The sequence below is a fragment of the Bombyx mandarina genome, chromosome 22 (genome assembly GCF_030267445.1).
Source record: "Bombyx mandarina strain Sakado chromosome 22, ASM3026744v2".
Taxonomy (NCBI): domain Eukaryota; kingdom Metazoa; phylum Arthropoda; class Insecta; order Lepidoptera; family Bombycidae; genus Bombyx; species Bombyx mandarina.
This window is the reverse complement of record NC_143228.1, coordinates 1,085,234-1,098,564: the sequence shown is the minus strand read 5'-3', so window position 1 is coordinate 1,098,564 and position 13,331 is coordinate 1,085,234. Positions and strand designations below refer to the sequence as shown.

General features: G+C 34.2%; 3 protein-coding genes across 3 annotated transcripts in view; 2 read left to right on the top strand and 1 right to left on the bottom strand.

Moving 5' to 3' along the window:
• Window positions 1-1,920, top strand: part of vn (membrane-bound neuregulin protein vein) — a 124,099-nt gene extending 122,179 nt beyond the window's left edge. The window contains exon 7 of the mRNA XM_089736724.1: window positions 1,816-1,920. The gene's annotated coding sequence lies outside the window, so the exon portion shown is untranslated. The remainder of the gene's footprint in view (window positions 1-1,815) is intronic.
• A 509-nt stretch (window positions 1,921-2,429) lies between these two features.
• On the bottom strand, window positions 2,430-5,023 carry mad2 (mitotic arrest deficient 2). The gene is made up of 3 exons (XM_028183114.2): window positions 4,733-5,023; window positions 4,232-4,378; window positions 2,430-3,799 (listed from the first exon to the last, which is right to left on the bottom strand). The coding sequence occupies exons 1-3, from the start codon at window positions 4,800-4,802 to the stop codon at window positions 3,393-3,395; spliced, it is 624 nt and encodes a 207-aa protein (XP_028038915.1). The 5' UTR covers window positions 4,803-5,023; the 3' UTR covers window positions 2,430-3,392.
• Window positions 5,024-7,934: 2,911 nt separating this feature from the next.
• LOC114248362 (SET domain-containing protein 4) lies at window positions 7,935-10,147 on the top strand. Its single transcript, XM_028181578.2, has one exon. The coding sequence runs from the start codon at window positions 8,767-8,769 to the stop codon at window positions 10,141-10,143; it is 1,377 nt and encodes a 458-aa protein (XP_028037379.1). The 5' UTR covers window positions 7,935-8,766; the 3' UTR covers window positions 10,144-10,147.
• The last annotated feature ends 3,184 nt before the right edge of the window (window positions 10,148-13,331 follow it).

The window sequence follows — 13,331 nt, the reverse complement described above, 5'->3', positions numbered from 1 at the left end:
ACTGATAATTTAAAAGAGAATAGGGTGGTAAAATCGAAACAACTACTGAAGCGGTACGCAAAGGGAGGTCATAGAAAAATTTTGTTTACGGATGAGAATTTTTTTACAATTGAGCAACATTTTAACAAACAAAATGACCGTATTTATGCTCAAAGCTCTAAGGAAGCTTCCCAATTAGTCGACAGAGTGCAACGTGGGCACTATCCGACTTCAGTGATGGTTTGGTGGGGTATTAGCTATGAAGGAGTGACTGAGCCATACTTTTGTGAAAAAGGTATCAAAACATCGGCACAAGTGTATCAAGATACCATTCTTGAGAAGGTAGTGAAGTCCCTTAACAACACCATGTTCAATAATCAAGAATGCTTCTTCCAGCAAGACTCGGCGCCAGGTCATAAAGCTCGGTCTACGCAGTCTTGGTTGGAAACGAACGTTTCGGATTTTATCAGAGTTGAAGACTGGCTGTCGTCTAGTCCCGATCTTAATCCGCTGGATTATGATTTATGGTCAGTTTTAGGAGATACGGCTTGCTCTAAACGCCTTGATAATTTGGAGTCCCTAAAAGAATCCGTACGATTGGCAGTGAAAATTTTTCCCATGGAAAGAGGTATTGCAGCCAATGGAGACCACTTCGAATAAGCTTTTTATACTTTAAATAAACTAACACACTGTAAAAGTAATAAATTTTATTTGCAATAGAATTTTTTTCTTTGTCTCAGTATTTATGGCAAGACTAGGTAATTACCCCATTTATACTCTTTTTATCTAGATACTTCTTTACTTATCTTTTATCGATTCTGCTGTTTTATTATTTATAGATAATATATATTCATATTGGTCCACGATCCGGTGTGTTTCCTACAAGTAAATCTTCCTAAATAGTTTCAAGTCATCTTTTTTACCTATACTTTTACCCTAACCTATATAGAAAACAGCAGCACATAGTAACAACAATAAAGTCACTAAGTCAGATACCTTACCTACATATCTGTTGGTTTAATTTGGCGTGCAGTCTTGCCTGCAAACAGGTGACCAAACTCATTTCTTGTTCTTTTATAAAATAACGTGAAGAAATAGAACAGGTGCTCGTACTAACATATTATAGGTAATTTGCACCTTGCCCTTTGTTTTAATGAACGGGCTTTTTTATAACCTGTACATTCTTAAACTTAAGTATGATTAAGATAATTGAGATTTCGGTAATATACCTACCTAATACAAAATTGTAACCACCCAAAAACGACTAACAAAATAAAATTAGAACATATTCAGTGTAGTCAAAGGTCAATCTTAAGCGTATAGTAAAGGATAACTTCAAAATTACTGGTCAGAATTTCAATGATATTTGACGTTATTTTATTTTTCTAAATAAAAGAACACTTATTGCGGCATAACTATACCTAATAGTTAGACATATGCTATCGCAACACTTTTTGTAAGTAATAATGTGTTCTACAAAGTCGTAGTACCTACATTATTTTATTCTATCAATAGTTTTCGCAGGGCACGCGATGTAAAGAATATTTTAGGTAATTTTTTTACACCTTGGGTTATATTATTGGAGTTTTAGTAAGGATCCCTAATTTTTTTCAAAAAATATTATAGGCTATGTCACTCGGGAATAGTGTAGTTTCCAAACAGTGAGAGAATTTTTCAAATCGGTTCAGTAGTTTCGGAGCCTATTCAATACAAACAAACAAACAAATCTTTCTTCTTTATAATATTAGTATAGACGTATAGCTATGAATTTTATATTTTAATGACCAAGGAGACCGCAGATATTATGTTTACAAACATGTTTTATTATTGTTCAAGGGCTGCCGACGACCACGGCCTAAGCGGCTTAAGTCATCATTAGATTAGCCGGAACTATATCTCCGGTTTAAGGCAACAAAAAACTTTGGGAGCCTCTGGATTATAGGTATACACCCCTTAGGTATTGTGGTATCAAAATGGTAATACACCAGCAACCTATTTGAAAAATGGTTTAACCAGATCGTCTTTCTGTTTTTATTGCCATTGTAGAAATCTGATAATGTTTACCGTCCGTCACTGATGGACCATATCAGACCCAAGCGGCGGGGCAACGCAAAGCCGTCATCGCCCAAAAACTGACTTGTGGATCCCCCGGATCCCTTCGGAACAAGGTGACACTTTACAAAACCAAATAAATCTGCATAAGGCCCGTCATGACCTACGCGTGTGGTGTTTGTTCACGCGGCCCGCACACACTTGGACACCCTCCAATCCCTACAATCCAGCTTTTGCAGGCTGGCCGTCGGAGCTATGGTTCGTGAGGAACGTTGACATACACGACGACCTTGGCCTCGAATCGATCCAGAAACGTAACGAAAGTAGAATAAATTATGCTGTAGTCATAGTAGAAAATTTATATCACCCTTGCATCATCGCTCATTTAAACAAGACAAAAACCAAACACTTTTAAATTCATTTATACATGCCAAAATGATACCAAACATTGAAACGAAGGTGCTACATTCACAGTTAAAACTTACATTTTATATTTACAATACTGAACACAATATAGATTTCGGTTGATTGCTATTAGTTAAAAACACATAATATAAAATTATTTTCAATTTTAGGTGCCCATTAAGTGCCCAAGTATACAGTATTATAGTAGATACATGAACAAGCGAACTAGAGATGGAGTAATTACCATTTAAATACTAAATGATTTCATTTGTAGATACCAACAAAATTACTTGTGGGGCTAAGATATTGATAACCGTTTGTTAGAAAATCAACTCCATATTCAGGTCTTAACGCATAGAATATGTGCGAATGCCAGCCTCGTGTGAGAACATCACTGTTTTTCTCAAGTATCTAACAATAATCTTTATTGGCCTGTATGGGAGTCAGATAACATTGTTTGTAAAACCAAGCACTCAAAACTTAGCTGTGAGATTAAAACAAACTTTAGACTGTTTAAAGCATAATCAATACCTACTGTAACTTAGTCACTAAATAAAATTATACGTATTTAGATCGAGAACAGTCTACAACCAATAATGGCCTAACAATTTGATTGACGATTTCCTTCTTATTGGAGAAAAAAAACTAAAACTTAACACATCACGACATCTGTAGTAATTGTTATGGCATAATTTCATTTTAAAATTCACCATTACTATAATTATGAGTCATTAAAGATTCACTAGTACATTATTGCAGAGAGGGGAGAAAGCAGTAAAGGTTATTTATTATTTAAAATGGGTAGACGGTCATAGTCCACCTTATGGTCACCTGATGGTCATCACGCAATTGATGCATGCTCTCTTCAACAATATGTTACCTTACCTTAGATAATTACAAACTACATTACTTGAGATACTTAAAAAGAATAGAAAACTTATAAAGTAAAGCTGCAATCAATCTGCAAGTTTGTAACTGACTACTGTTTCCATTTTGTGTAAACTAGTCGAGAATGACTTTAGCTGTACATTCTGAGCATTGGCTATAGCTACTGGTTGTGCCTCAGCCCATTTTTCTGGAATATCGCAGTCTGTTTTAGCATGAACCAAAACATCAAATGAACATCTACAATCTAATAGCGGTAAGTACGATATTGTTGCTGCTACTTGTAACATAACATCTCTGATTTCCTGTTGTATCTTCTTCAAATCTTTGCTCCCGACCATTTCATTTTTCTCCTTAGATAAAGCAGTATCTCCATCTTCGTATTGAATGTTAAAGTCCCAACATTCCAGAACTTCTTTGTTAGCCACATTTAGTATGATCAGAGATAGTTTTTTCACTTTCTTGTCAAGAATCCATTCTGTAATATCATCGAAATAACATCATTAAAACTACTTTAATGGATTATATCACACATATATTATTTTTGTTTTGTGATATTGTGAGTACTGACAATTAAGGTTATTGATGTACATTAAATTTTGTACTAGTTTCAGTTATCTCTATGACTTGTGAAAACTAAAGAAATTGCTGTGGTAAAACTTTATTTAAAGGATGTCAAAACTCCTAAAACTCCAGACTAAGGTGTGGAGCTAAGTAGGTACAGTAGTGGCCCTCAAAACACAGCACATGAGCAGTTGATTCGTGCATAAATACAATGCCACTAAAAACAATGAATGGTAAAAAAATCTCCAAATTGTTGATCTTTGTTTTAAGTCCATCAAAAAAGTTACTAATTATTACTAATAACTGCTATTAATCATATTAGATTTGGATGTAGACTAACTGATACCTTCACTCTGTGTAAGAAGATTTGTTAAGAAGCTCTTGATCTGAGGATCCTCTGATAGAAGCAGTGTGATGCCATACTGGTTTTCTGCCTTAAAGGTTTCAGGTGGATATAAGCCTCGTTGAAACAGTACTGAATTTATTGAAAATTCTGAAAACATGAGTAAGTAAATCAGTTTATACTACTTACAGGGATTAAACAAATGTGGACTTTAGTCATATGAATTTATAATGGTTTTGTAGTCCACATTAGTAAGCCTTGTACTCTGTATCCTTATTGTCCTGTTTTTTCTAACAGCTGTGTGTACAAAATATATTAAATAAATAAATAAAAATAAATAAGCATGTCCATCATGGCCATTTGGCCACTTCAACATACTGGTTGCAACCTCAGGTTATTACCTAGTATCAGAGCTTTCAGCGCATATATGCTTATACAGCTGTGTGGTAAAAATGGGAAAAAAAGCTTTTGATACCAGAACAACAGAGAAACAATGTTACTTACTCAAATATTCGCATATAATTTGAGCGGAGCCGCGCAAAGTAATACAATTTTTTGTTTGTTGTAGTGACATAGTTGTCAGCTGTTTGTCGATTATATTACTGTAATCGTTCTATCAATAATCAAAATCAATGAATTTATATACACACTTGAGTATGTAGGGACGATTTGATACAAACGAGCCGTTATGTAGGTACTGGGTGAATTCAGCGCGTCCGTTGATAATTGTTATTTCAAATAATTCAAAACATTTCATTCAAACTTCAATGTCAAAAATTCCTTTAATATCAAGTGTCAATGCTCAAACGCCTCCATAGACCCTTTGCTTACATACCGTACAATGGGGTAAATAGGGACAAAATCGACCTTCAGATTGAATTTTAAAATAGTTCCAATTAAATAGTCACTGCTCAACCAAAGAAATAAGTTGAGTCTTGAACGTACCTAGGTGATAAAAACCGTTACATTATTTGAATTATTCATTTTAAAGAAATAATCGGTAAAATAATGGCCGTCCCAATTTACCCAGCGTCCGGGGTAAATTGACACGGTTAAGGGTTAAATTGGGATATTTGTAAGGGTTGTCAACTCGCAGTACTGCGATATATAGGTAGGTGCCATATAATTATTTATATGGACCGAAATGATGAATACAATCCATAATTTAAGCACAATACACAACATAGTGTAAATTAAGCTGGTTTCTATTCCGAAGCGATGTGACGTGAATGATAATCAACAATACAATGATCAAAAAAAGTATGTGCAAGTTGTATTTTAGAAAATTATTATTTAATTTCCTTAAAAATCACAACTCTGAAACAAAATCATAAAATAGAATAAAAAATAGAAAACAAAAGGACTGGAAATGCATTAATACAATTTTATTTAATCAACATTTTCAAAATGATCTTTGAGCAAGAGTAAGATATCAGGTGAATAAGATAAAAAAACAGCTTTATCTGATTACTGCCAATAATAACAAAAATAAAAGAAATTCTTTCTAAGCTAAATAACTAAACTCAATTAATTCACTCACTCATAATTGGATATCTCGGATTTTTTATTAATGTTAAATTTAAAATCTGAGGCCTGTTTTTATTTGTGTGTGTTCGTTGTGAATGTTAACAAAATCATGATTCGACGCGTGAATAGATTATGAAATAACAAAAGTTTTGATTCGTTTGAGTTCTTTTAACTTTTAATTTTTTTTATTGCTATAAAGAACATACGACCGGGCAGATATTACAAGGTAAATGTCGCAAAAAAAAGTAATTATATATATACTTTTCTTTTACCTATAATACTTACATAAACTAACTGATAAACACATTAACATTCTTTACATCACGCAATTAAGTGATAGTATAGGCTAAAAAATCTATTATAAGATATCAGTGACAACCCTAACAAGCCATCCCTATTTTGTCTTTTGGCGTTCCAATTTTGTGTTTTCTCGTCCCTAATTTTTCCAGTCTCGTTCCAAATTACCCTACAAACGTCCCAATTTTCCCCAAAAAGAAAGGAAAAAATATAAATTTTTTATTTTGTCGAAATATTGTATTTAAAATAAGAATATTGCAACTTACCGTTTGTTGTGGCATTTCCAGGTGTATTAAAAACTTATATAAACTGTGATCTTATTGAAAAAACAACGATAATATTACTTTTTTTAAAAGTTCTTTAAGCTGTTTTAAAACGCACTTTTCAACCATTATTTTCAATTTAATTTGACGAATTTTTGGGACCAACTTAACTCATATGTAGTACTTCCATAGTTAACTTGGTTTTTCTTCTATACATTGATAAATATTAACATAAACAAAATTAGGTAGATTCCGTGCTACAGGTACTTTGAGAATCTTCCGCAGGTTTGTCCCAATTTACCCCAGGATCCCAATTTACCCCATGTCATGGTATTAAAAATACAAAACTCCGTCTGATATACTACGCAAAGTGAAATGGAACTGAGGAAAATAAATTAATTTTTAAGTAAAGTGGTAATAAACTTAAATACATGAGATAAAATAGAAATAAGCTCTCTCTACATACAGCTACATCAACACACACAGATGATGTGCTCCTAATCTCTATCCTCCAAACTAAAAGGGCAAAATCTTAACTTCGGCTACCTGAATCATTTGATTTTTTTTTATTGCTTAGATGGGTGGACAAGCTCACAGCCCACCTGATGTTAAGTGGTTACTGGAGCCCATAGATATCTACAACGTAAATGCGCCACCCACCTTGAGTTCTAAGGTCTCGGTATGGTTATAATGGCTAATAAAAAATAATATGTAGGTACCTATTAAGAACTTTTTGGCAGGAACTCGAGGAGTGAAGTTGTGTGATTTGTTTTATTTTGTTTAATTAGTGTTTCTTCAGGTTTAAATGTGTAATAATTAGAGATCAGAGTGGGTAAGTAGATTGAGTTAAGGTCGTTGACGTCAAACGTAGAGGATAATATGGATATATATATATATGCCTCCAAAATTGGAATTTGGAAGGTAAAGCCAAATTGGCCTCTAAAATGTTGGGAGTTCTCAACAGAGCGAAGCGGTATTTCACGCCTGGACAGAGACTTGCGCTTTATAAAGCGCAGGTCCGACCTCGCGTGGAGTACTGCTCTCACCTCTGGGCCGGGGCTCCCAAATACCAGCTACTTCCATTTGACTCCATACAGAAACGGGCTGTTCGGATTGTCGATAGTCCTGCTCTCGCGGATCGCTTGCAACCTCTGGGTCTACGGAGGGACTTCGGTTCTCTCTGTGTTTTATACCGCATGGTCCATGGGGAATGCTCTGAGGAATTATTCGAGATGATTCCCTCATCTCCTTTTTATCATCGCACCTCCCGCCATCGGAGCAGAGTTCATCCATATTATCTGGAACCGCTGCGTTCATCGACAGTGCGTTTCCAAAGATCTTTTTTGCCACGTACCATCCGGCTTTGGAATGAACTCCCCTCCACGGTGTTTTCCGAGCGCTATGACATGTCCTTCTTCAAACGAGGCTTGCGGAGAGTTCTTTATGGTAGGCAGTGGCTTGGCTCTGCCCCTGGCATTGCTGACGTCCATGAGCGACGGTGACCACTTACCATCAGGTGGGCCGTATGCTCGTCTGCCTACAAAGGCAATAAAAAAAATAAAAATAAAATTACTGGAACTTCATATTTATTGTTATATTTGTTCCGGAATTTTGAAATTAGCATGAATTTGTGTTTAAAGTGAAAAACGTAATAATAATATTTTTTTTTCTTTATTGCTTAGATGGGTAGACGAGCTCACAGCCCACCTGTAATCTACCCTATCAGTGCTAACTAATGGTAAAAGAAATCAGTATTTTGTTTTATACAAAAACGCCTTGGAATAGTTAAAGTTATATATTATATATATGTGTATAGATAGAGTTATAGTTATTTTGTCCCTTTCTGTTGAATTGTAAATGACGCTTGTCAGTATGAGACAAAACTTAGACAGTGCTTTTTTGTTACTTTATAAATATAGAAATTGTATCCGATGAGGATTAAAAATATATTTTTTCAATTTAAAAAAATAATCATTATGGATAAAATGGCATGTCCATATTAAAATATCTTGACCCAAGTATATAAAATCAATCTACCTACTCCGACCACTGATAATAATGGTGGTTTATTAACTGTTTAATATCTGTGAAAGTGCACAAATGTGGGAAAATTAAAAAAAGCCAATGTACGTAACTTCTCGAGATCCTTCAAACAGTGCACTGAACAAATCTCAGTAAATATTCACCATTTTACTGAGATTATATTTCATCCCATATCATCTCATTTCATTTCATTTCATATTATCATTTTTCATAAAAATATGAACTTAAATAAATTAAAATAAGACATGGCTTAAAGGTCTTAGATACTGGGTCATAAAATCCTTTAAAAAATGTACCTACTATTTATTAACAATGTTTTTTTTTTAAAAGTTTTACACGGCGATGTAAATTGAATAAAAAACTGCATGAATTGTTTCCTCATAAGTGTTATTAAGCAACATCATACAAATGGGACGTACAAAACGAAAAAGACGTCAGAAGATTTCACGTAGTTTCTGCACTTGTGGCGCAAACGAAGAATTAATATTATTAAATACTTGGCTTAAGAAAAATGGTGTAAGACGGAAGAAAGAATTGGCTCTGGCGGTATTCAGTGATACAGGCCGCGGAGTGCTCACAAAAAAGAGAATCCGACCTGGAGACGAACTTATTAGCTTACCTTTAAATCTTACTATTAATGTATCCACAATCCTGATGGACCGGGCGTTTTGTAGCATTTTCCTAGAAAATAAAATACCTTGTTTATCTACCTACAAGAAAACAGTGTCGTTTCAGTCACTATTAGCATTTTATTTGACATATCTGAAAGCTCAAGGTATTAAAACAAAGTGGCACATTTACCTAAAAAATTTGCCCCAAGAATATACTGTACCATATTTTTTGCCGAACGAAATAAAATGCAACGTAGATCCTGAGATTTTAGATGTGATTTCGAATCAAAAATGTGTGATAGAAACAACATATAATATTTTTTTTCAATTATTAAAAACATGCAAAAATTCATGTGATTCTGTTTCTATGGTACAAAAGCACTTTTGTATGTCATTGTATGAATGGGCCTACTTCACAGTTAATACTAGGTGTGTATATATAGACCTATCAAAAATAATAGATTTAAAAAATGTTGAAAACAATTTGTTGAATATAATTAGCGATAACACCAATATTTCTCTATGTCCATATTTAGATATGATTAACCACAGCCCATGTGCAAGAAATGAAACAAAACTTCTAGTCAATAAAGATATTGAGAATGTAAAAGTTAAAGATTTAAAAGATGAATTATTTTTAGATGTAACATTTTCTATATACACAAAGAATTTTTTTGATGCTCACTCGCAAGTCTTTATTTGCTATGGCGACAGTCACAATTTAAAATTAATTACAGAATATGGATTTTGTATACCAAAAAACGATTTGGACTATGTATCATTCCCTTTTGATATTGTTCTACAATACTTTAATACAAGGTCAATTAAAGTCTCTTTAGAACAGATTAATTTTATCCATAGTCATGGCCTAAATAAAGATTTACACATAGATTCCAAAGGCTTAAGTTATAATTTTTATGGATTGTTAATGGTCATAAAATATTACCACGAGAAAAATAAAGATATAAGTAGATTAATTTATTCAGCAGCAATATGTTCAAATGATAGTAAATTGAATGAACTAGTAAAACCTATGGCAGTTGATAAATGTAACTTAATCAGTAATTCAGTGAATGAACTGAAAAAAAGTGGATGTGAAGCGGTTGAATTAATGAATTGTATAGAGCTTATGTGTCAATATATTGGTATATTAGAGAAGTTTATTAAATCTTAATTTCCAATAAGGTTTTGTAAATTATATTATCTGCTTTTTTCATTTACATATAGACCAGGGTAGAAGCCTTTAAAAAAAAAAAGGGAAAAAAAAATAGTAGGATGAAACTCATTAGAAAAGGAGGACAATATTATAAAAATTGAAGGAAAAATAATTTACGGGCGATCTGAGGTCGGGAAGGGAATGGGGGGGGGCTTAAGGGTAACAAACGGCTTTTCTCGATTTCCGGTAAAACTAAAAGTCCTACGGAAAAAAGTAAAATGGCAAAGTTGTAGGTAATAAAAAGATCTAAAACTTTTGTATTTACACTTTTTTCACATAGCCTCAAAATTTAGGGGAAAAATTAAAAAAAAAAACAAGTTTTTGGTTTTTTATTTTTATATTTTTCAAAAAAATTGTTTTTTCACGCAATTATGATGGTGAAAACTTACCTTTTTATGTCCCAAATACGCTGTAATTTATTTGATTAGAAATATTTATTTTTTGACCTTATTTTGAATTAATGTCGAAAAAGCACCCTAATTTTCAATGGAAAATTCACCCGTCAAAATATCAGCTTTTCTCAAAAAGTTGGTATGTTTTCTGTTCGTTGAAATCTCTACTTTCCGATGGTGAAAAAAATATATATATCTTACTATGGTAATTATAATTTAATAATAATATATAAAAATAAAATAATATATTGTAGATGTCTTATTTATAATCTCTAAATTATTAAATCTAAATCATCTTAAATATTTATTTTATTAACTTATTTGTTTGTTAATTATAGTAGTATATTTTGATTTGCATTTTTTTTTAATCAATGTAACATGTAATCTTATGTTTTTCGAGTAATTAAAGTGTAAATTTTAAAATTATTAATGGCGTATAATAATTAAAAAAAAAATTCGAATTCGAGTCTTTTTCGATTTTTTGCATTTTCTGAGAAGATTTACCATAGTAACAAATTTTTTTTCACCATCGGAAAGTAGAGATTTCAACGAACAGAAAACATACCAACTTTTTGAGAAAAGCTGATATTTTGACGGGTGAATTTTCGATTGAAAATTAGGGTGCTTTTTCGATATTAATTCAAAATAAGGTGAAAAACTAAATATTTCTAATCAAATAAATTACAGCGTATTTGGGACATAAAAAGGTAAGTTTTCACCATCATAATTTCGAGAAAAAAGTTTTTTTTTTTAAAAGATAAAAACAAAAAACTTGGTTTTTTTAATTTTTCGCATAAGTTTTGAGGTTATGTGAAAAAAGTGTAAATACAAAAGTTTTAGATCTTTTTATTACTTACAACTTTGCCATGTGCTTTGTCCATAGGACTTTTAGTTTTGCCGGAAATCGAGAAAAACTGTTTTTTACCCTTAAAACCCCCATCCCCTTCCCGACCTCAGATCGCCCGTAAATTATTTTTCCTTTTATTTTTATAATATTCCCCTCCTTTTCTAATGGGTTTCATTCTACTACTATTTTTTTTGGTTATAAAAATTATCGACCCCGGTCTAATATAACATCTCATGGGTTGAATTCAAATGGCGAGAAACTCTGGGCTGCCCCTGACTGGCATACCAAGGGTTGTGGAATTGACTCCTGTATTTGGCAAATATTATTATTTTAAATATTTTTTATTGCTTAGATGGATGGACGAGCTCACAGCCCACCTGTTGTTAAGTGGTTACTGGAGCCCATAGACATCTACAACGTAAATGCGTCACCCATCTTGAGATATAAGTTCTAAGGTCTCAGTATAGTTACAACGGCTACCCCACCCTTCGAACCGAAACGCATTACTGCTTCACGGCCGAAATAGGCGAGGTGGTGGTACCTACCCGTGCGAACTCCCAAGAGGTCCTACCACCAGTGATTACGCAAATTATAATTTTGCGGGTTTGATTTTTATTACACGATGTTATTCCTTCACCGTGGAAGTCAATCGTGAACATTTGTTGAGTACGTATTTCATTAGAAAAATGGGTACCCGCCTGCGGCTTTTTTTTTTCTTTTTTTTTCCCTACCTAAGCTGATAGCCCTAGCGGCTATGTCAGCGTAACCCTAACTTTAGTAGGTGAGCTCGCGGGGCTCAAACCTGACGATGTTGCTAACACGAACCCTAGCAAGAGTCGTGCTTCGCAGAATCTACCACCGGATCGGAAACGCGACCCACTGAGAAGATCCGGCGAGAAACTCAGTGGGCTGTGTCTGAGAGTTAATTTACTCGTCGAGCCCTTCGTCGCAAGCGACGGGTTCGACGAGAACGGTGACCGGTGCTTGAAGTACCTAAAAGCACCGTTAGTGGATCGGGAGGATCCGAGATGACGTGTTTTGGGCGACGTCGACTGCTTTCCATTCTGTCCGCAGGATCGGGAATGTAGTTACCGGCGGCCACGATGAGAGGGTTCTCGTGTCGTGCCGCTTTATCGAAGTGGCGCATGGACGCCGACTGCAGATACTTACTGATGGACTCTAAGTCCAGGTCGTCATGGAGGTCGACATTCCTGACGAACCACGGGGCTCCGACGGCTATCCTGCAAAAACGGGATTGAATGATTTGAAAGGATTTTAAGTGTATGCGGGCCGCGTGAGCGAACACTACACTTGCATAGGTCATGACGGGGCGTATGCAAGTTTTGTAGAGTGTCACCTTATTTCTAAGGGACATTTTACTTCGCCTACATATCATCGGGTAGACGCCTGCGGGATTCGAACACCGGTGCATCGCTACATACGAATGCACCGGACGCTTTATTCTTTAGGCCACGACGACTTACAAATAATGAAGTATTTTGTTTGCCTTTTGTCTGAGTGTTTATTATCTATGTATTTAAACTATATAAGTATGTATATCCGCGTCTGGTTCTTAGTCCAAATAATCCTAGTTTGGGTCCAGATAACTGTGATTTGATCTCATTATGCAATTATTTCCCTATGGGTTCATGGGCAACCACTTAAATACCAGGTAAACCATGAGCTGGCTTACCTATTAATACTATAATTAATAGAGATGAATCTGATATCTGGTATCCGGCTATGTTTTCACTATCCGGTCGGATACCGAATAGTAAATCAGTACCCGGCCGGATTTCTTATAGTGAAATTTAAGAAAATCTCATGATTATACAAAAGGCAAATAATACCACAATAGGTTATGGACAAGTTTTATTTTTATAATCGCACGTTAAAAGTGAAATAAC